At 38.8% G+C, this 7,015-nt stretch overlaps 3 protein-coding genes across 3 annotated transcripts; all 3 read left to right on the forward strand.

Annotated features, from left to right (window-relative positions):
* The first annotated feature begins 183 nt into the window (after positions 1 to 183).
* LOC149635064 (uncharacterized) lies at positions 184 to 1,718 on the forward strand. The gene is made up of 4 exons (XM_089850929.1): positions 184 to 287; positions 367 to 901; positions 1,463 to 1,597; positions 1,641 to 1,718. Exons 1-4 carry the CDS (start codon positions 184 to 186, stop codon positions 1,716 to 1,718), a joined length of 852 nt encoding a protein of 283 aa, XP_089707055.1.
* Positions 1,719 to 2,918: 1,200 nt separating this feature from the next.
* On the forward strand, positions 2,919 to 3,989 carry LOC149635065 (uncharacterized). The gene is made up of 2 exons (XM_089850930.1): positions 2,919 to 3,417; positions 3,706 to 3,989. Exons 1-2 carry the CDS (start codon positions 2,919 to 2,921, stop codon positions 3,987 to 3,989), a joined length of 783 nt encoding a protein of 260 aa, XP_089707056.1.
* Positions 3,990 to 5,324: 1,335 nt separating this feature from the next.
* LOC149635066 (uncharacterized protein F54H12.2-like) lies at positions 5,325 to 6,662 on the forward strand. Its single transcript, XM_089850931.1, has one exon. The coding sequence runs from the start codon at positions 5,325 to 5,327 to the stop codon at positions 6,660 to 6,662; it is 1,338 nt and encodes a 445-aa protein (XP_089707057.1).
* The last annotated feature ends 353 nt before the right edge of the window (positions 6,663 to 7,015 follow it).

Genomic DNA, 7,015 nt, shown 5'->3' on the forward strand with positions numbered 1-7,015 from the left:
AATCCCCGTAAAAACCCAGCTCTACCGATTATTCTAGATCATTCTAGGAAAATTGAAATGCGCCCCGTAAAACCCAGGTTAACGTTGTTTAAGGTCATGACGTAAAATGTACAGTCAAAGTTGTAGATTGTTCGAGAATAATCTACCCGAAAAAACCCACATTAATGTACAGTCAAAGCTAGGATGATCCTATTAAATAGTATAAATAGCCAGGACCCTGAGTTAAACCACCATCACAATCTCACTCAAGCTCGACGAGGAAGGAAGGAACAGCCACCAAGTACAATGTAAGTATAGTTTTTGTGGATTTGTTATTTTCAAAGCTATAGTTTGGATGTAAACCTTAGTTTTTTTTCTATTTGACAGAATGTCTGCCGTAGTGCTATTTCCCCTATCAGATGAGAAAGTAATTGAGGTTACCCCGAAGTTAGACGTACGACTAGGGTTCAAAGACAGTTCTACGGGACTCATACTTCACCAGTCCGATTTCCACGAGCTATACGCTAGGAAGGATGAAATATTCAAGTTCTTCGAAACCGACGACGCCCCGGAGACATCATGGTTCTTTACCGGTTCTGAAACGAAGCGTGTGGAGTTGCGAACATATCGAGACCGTAAGATTATAGACATCAGGGAACTATACCCTGGAACAGGTCCTATGTACGGCAAGTTCTTCCCAACAAAGAAGGGATTCGCCGTTGGACACTACCTTGCCAAGACGTTAATGGATACGTATAAAGACGTAGTCCCATTTCTTAACGAGGCGAGTCGAGTACGTGTGTTATTAAAAAATTGTATTGTAGAACAATTGAAATCAAACATCCGTAAATGTTGTTACGGATGTAGTATTGATCACCCCTCTCAAACTCAACACGATTGTTTGAATGGGTGGGAAATGCGTGTATCAATGAACTTTGACACCGCGATAAGTAATCTTGATTATGTTGAAATTTATAAGATATTTACTTTGAGCACTTTTCTAAGTGACGAATTTTGTAAAAGTCTATGATTGGTCAAATCGTATGTAATGCCAAAGAATATTTGTGATTAAAAAACAACTTGATTCTTAAAAAGTGATTCATTCCTTAAAATGGACTTCAGCTTACGACACCCATTTAATGGTCTCATAGCCGGGGCGACACAATCATACTTTGTAGCTAACCTTATAAAGTATAAAGATATATGTATATCACCCTCTCCAGATAGGATACTATGGTGTTACACTGAATATCAACCGAAATTATTTAATTCGGTATTAGATCACACGCCTTCTGTAGAATTTCACGAAGGTATATTAAATGTGAATATATTAGACCCCAATATCAAGAATTTTGTTATACTTGATGATTTACTTTGTGAAATATCTAATAACAAGGATGTAACTAATTTGTTCATAAGGGGATCGCACCATAAAAACACCTCTTTTTTTATTTTGATGCAAAATTTATGTTACCCTGGGAAGGTAATTAGAACATTAAATTTAAACGCCCACTACTTGATAATATTCAAATCTCCTCGAGATAAATCGGCTATATTTCATTTAGCCAAACAGATTTGTCCCATTAATAGTAAATACGTCATCGACGCGTTCCATCAGGCAATTACTAGAGATTTTTTGGTATTTATGGGTTGATTTAAAGCCAACGACGTCAGATGATCATAGACTACGGACGGGACTCATACCGGGCGAAGAAGCCGCAGTCTATATTCCAAAATGAAAAGAGTGCATACGCATCAACATTTCTTAAAGTATCTGACTACTTAAAATGCGTGTCAGAGAAAATACGCTATCAAACACGCTAGTAATGACTCTATCAAGGCTATAGTGGAATGTTGTATAAATGTCCTACGTGGTAACGTGAAGTTATCAGATGACCAGAAGAAACGATTGAAGAAGCACTGTCTAATGTTACGGAAGTTATCTAAACAAAGCACTGTAGCAAAACGAAAAAAGATCCTTATTCAAAAAGGTGGATTTTACCTCTTTTGTTAGCACCCCTCTTATCACTTGTTAGCAGTGCTGCCGGTGCAGCTATAAGCAGAGCAATTAAAAATGGCTAGAAAGATGATTTTGGTACCTGAAGAGGTTTACCGTCGATTAAACTCGCAACCAAAAGTTGAACATAGTGAAAATTTGGATACGAAGACTGTTTTGGTAGACAACAAATTGAACCATACGCAAAAAGTTAACATGTACAATCATTTACTAACGAGTGCTATTAACAAAAGAAAAAAGAAGAAACCTGTTAAACAACAGAAAAAGAAAGATTGGTATTCTGAAATAGCCATGACAATACCAGATTCACACCTCAAACCAGCCATTGCCTTATACAAGTGGATTGATATCAACTCCAAGATTAATTGGTCCCCCAACGGGGAACTTATATACAGGGGACAACCAATCGTCGGGTCGAATATTATGGATATTTTACACGAATCCGTTAAAGGTTATAAAAGTAAACCGAAACACACTGTGGTTGGAATAAATCAGTTTTACGAAATGTTAATAAAAGAAAATGTACCAAAAACTATCGTGAGAAACAAATTCCCCTTTGGAAACTCTACTAGTGTTGTACCAAATACCTATCTCGATGTATCTAAAAGCGACTTACCGAAAATTGATTATTATCCCCCAACCCCGGATTCCCACTATGGTAATGGTCTCCACACTTGGATAAACTTGAAATAAAAAGAATATATATCAATATCACGTTTCATTTCTTTCACAAATTACTTACACGTTATCATGGAAGGATGTAACGATCCTTCTCCCACAGGGCTTCTAGCCTCCCTGTCCGTTTCATTTTTAAATAATCCCAAAGTTATTACGGCGCTTTTGATATTATTTCTTGTTATAATTATCGAGTTATCCGATTTCGCTTATTGGTATACTCAAAAAACCTTAAACTGCACGACTAATGGATAAACTAGAAGAAATATACTTCAATGAAAAAGATCCGGGGAGCTTCGGAGGTGTACAAGGACTATATAGGGATGCGAGAGAAAATGGGATTAACGTTTCCTTAAATGATGTTATTGAGTTCCTACAACGTCAAGATACGTATACGCTGCACAAACCCGCGAGGCACAACTTCAGAAGGAAAAAGATTATTGTGTACGGTATAGATGAACAATGGCAACTTGATCTGGCAGACATGCAAAACATCAAGCGTCATAACGACGGGTATAGATTTCTACTGTGCTGTATTGACGTATTCAGTAAATTTGCTTTCGCCGGCGCTATTAAAGACAAGAAAGGACCTACGATGGTTGCGGCGTTTAGATCCGTTTTAGAGTCTGGTAGAAAACCCAAGATTGTCCAGTCGGATCATGGCAATGAATTTCTAAATAAAGAATTGCAAAGTGAATTGAAACGTTTGGACATCAAGTTTTTCGCCACACACTCGGAAGTGAAATGTAGTATCGTTGAACGATTTAATCGATCCTTGAAGGAGTGAATGTACCGCTATTTTACGCAAAACGACACCTACAAATACATTGACGTATTACCCGACTTATTGGAATCGTATAATAACAACTGCCACAAATCAATTAAATGCAAACCCACTGAAGTGACAGAGGAAAATTCGAAACAAATCTGGTTAAATTTGTAAGGAAAAGTAAACTTTTCGCCGCCAGTTTCATACCCCTTTGAAATTGATGATTTAGTTAGAATAAGCAAAAATAAAAGAACGTTTGAAAAAGGGTATTTGGCCAATTATACCGAAGAACTATTCAAAGTAACAGAACGAATACCGAGAGATCCACCCGTATTTAAACTGAAGGATTTGAACTCCGAGCTCATTTCCGGTGTGTTCTACAAAGAGGAAATACAGAAAGTTGGCAAGGACCTAGAAAACTGTAAATTTAAAATTGAAAAAGTATTACGAAAACGTAAAAAACCTGACGGTACTAAAGAACTCCTCGTACGGTGGAGAGGGTATAGTTCCGAATTTGATTCCTGGGTGCAAGAAATCGACGTAAAATGAGTTTCTACATCGCACTACCCTCTGACTCGTCAACGCAATATTTCAAAGGAAATACTATAAGCAAGTTCAGAACGTATCTACCAGAATCTATAACACTAGAGGGATCTCACGAGGTTGCTCTGGCTGAAATAAGCTATCCCAGAACATGGAATAATGTAAAAAGGGAGTGCATAGTTCGCATTTGGGATAGATCGTTCGAAGGTGTTGTTTCAGATGAATTCCCAGAGGAAGGTTCCGGTTTAGGTGAATCTGAAGAGATAATTAACGGAGTGAATGAAAACCGGGATATAGCCATAGTTATACCTCCCGGATATTACGGTTCTGTAGAGGAATTACTGGAAATATTGTCAATCGACGATGCTGGTGCTACTGAAAAAATAAAATCTAGGTTTGAGTTCTCATACAACAAACCAAATCGACGGGTGATGGTTGAGTTAAAAGGGCCGAACCAACTTTATATCCCAAGCGAAATTGCCGTTATATTGGGGTTCACTAGGAAACCAAAGAAAGACGTTACCGTGGTCACTTCCATGACAGCCCCATTCAGTTGCGATATGGATGCTGGAATGCACTCCATATTCGTATACTCTGATATAATTCAGTCTCGATCAGTAGGAGACTCTGACGTCCCTCTCTTAAGAATTATAAGTATCAACGGGAAAGATGGAGACACGGTGGAAAAAGCGTTTGCTAAAACTCATTATATGCCCATAGCGAAAAAAAGGTCCAGACAATTGAAATTAACATTATGAGTGAAATGGGTGAACCGGTTAAGTTCGAACTTGGGAAAGTTCACGTCACTCTACATTTCAGACCCAGAAGAACTTGGCACTTGTTATAAGAACTACGTTGAATTCAATCTCCGCCCCATTTATGACGTGATTGTCAAAGTGTAAGGATGTCTCCATATAATACGGGTCACGTTTCTGTTAAGGATTATGAGGATTATTATCAAAATCAAATTGGACATGGATCCATCCCAGTATATAGAGGTTTGGCCGTGCAACGTGGTTATGGTCTGGGGTCAATTATCTCCTCGGCGTTCAGATCAGCCATGCCATTACTTAAAAGGGGTGCCACGTTCCTAGGTCGAAAGTTTTTAAACACTGGCTCGAAAATTGTGACGGATTATACAAGCGGTGTACCCATTAAACAAGCATTGAGAACTAGGGGTAAAGCAGCGGGTAAGGAAACATTGAGAAGGGCGGCCGAAGAAGTGACCAAGCTAACTGGAAACGGACGTAAAAGGAAACGGAAAGTGTCACCCATCATCAGTTCTGTTCGAACTAAGAAGAAGAGAAGGTCGTCATCTTTACACCCGGATATATTTTCTTAATGTCGCTCGCACACCCAAACTCTATGAACAGCGTCAGCTCGGAACTAAATGTTTTTCACGTACCCTATACCCAAACTGGGATAATAGGAAGTCAATGGGTGGAGTATAACTCTACCTCCAACGTAGATGAAAATCAGGCTATTATATTTCCCGTCACCGGGAACTCCGAGTCATACATAGACTTGAAAAACACGCTCCTGCATTTACTAGTAATAGTGGTTAAAGCGGATGGGTCTCTACCTAAAGCCGCTGTGTACGATGCGAATGCTGATTTAACTACTCAGGCGGATAAAGTTGGACCCGAAAACCTATTACACTCCAGTCTTTTTAGTGAACTACACGTATCATTGAATGATAGATCAGTTACATCATGTCCTCAACAATACGCATTTAAGAGCATGATTCAAACGCTATTGACATTTGGTGGTCCAGCGAAAAAGAGTTTTTTGACCGGGGCACTATTCTACAAAGATACGGCGGGACATTTTGACGACTTTTTCGAAAATGAAGGGTTTAAGAAACGGAGTAAATTCGCCCAAAATGGAGTTATAGACTTGATTGGTGTCGTACACGCCGATATATGTCAGCAAAATCGCTTCATCCCCAATCTGGTCGATGTGAATTTTAAATTTATCAAAAGTCCCAACGAATTCTGCTTACATGCGGATGGAATTAAAGCGAAAGTTATATTTACCCACGCTTCGTTATTCATAAGAAGAGATAAAATAACCCCTGAGATTATGATATCACACGCTAAAACCCTGGAATTGGCCACGATGAAATACCCCATAACACGTACGGAATGTAATACGTTTTCCATATCTCAAGGAAGTAAGATAGCAGTCAATGACAATTTATTTAGCGGTCAACAACCGAATAAAGTAGTAATTGGATTTGTAGACCTGAACGTGTTTTTGGGTGATTATAAAATGTCGCCTTTTAATTTTAAAAATGAAGCGGTGACTCAAATCACCTTATCCGTTGATGGGGTTAGCGTACCCCATAAACCCTTAAACCCCAACTTTAAGGATAACCTATGTATGAGATCGTACGCCAATCTCTTTCTTCAAACCGGGCAATGGAATATCGACGAGGGTAATTTCATTGACCGTGACGAGTTCGCCAATGGTAATGCTCTTTTCGTATTCGACTTGACCCCCGACCTGAATGGTAGTTCGACTGAAAGTTTCAATTTTATAAAGAACGGTAGTGTCCGATTGGAGTTAATATTTGCCGAAGCGCTACCGGCTACAATTGCCGTCGTTTACTATTCCGAATTCCAATTTTTGATTGAAATTGACAAATACCGAGCCGTTTTATTCGATCAAAGCTCATAATGGTCTCTCGACAACTTGAGAGAATATTAAGGCACGACCCATACGCTAGGAATTTGTTCCGGGGAATATTTCCGGCGGATAAACTACCACTAACTGTTAAAACATTCCCATCTCTATATATTGTGAACACTGATACTTCTAAAGGGACAGGCGAACATTAGACGGTTATATACATTTCGAGGAAAAAGAATACTGAATTCTTTGAAAGCTATGGAAATCCTCCGGATTTATTTAAATTTAATGATTTTGTAGAGCGAAACAGCCTAACTGTTACGTTTAATTCACGCCAACTACAGGGTGAATTAAGTCAAACTTGTGGTGGGTATTGTGTCTATTTCTCGTTGTATAGATGT

The sequence above is a fragment of the Phalangium opilio genome, unplaced genomic scaffold (genome assembly GCF_054372755.1).
Source record: "Phalangium opilio isolate 3A_F unplaced genomic scaffold, DU_Popi_V2 ptg000095l_1, whole genome shotgun sequence".
In the NCBI taxonomy this organism is placed as follows: domain Eukaryota; kingdom Metazoa; phylum Arthropoda; class Arachnida; order Opiliones; family Phalangiidae; genus Phalangium; species Phalangium opilio.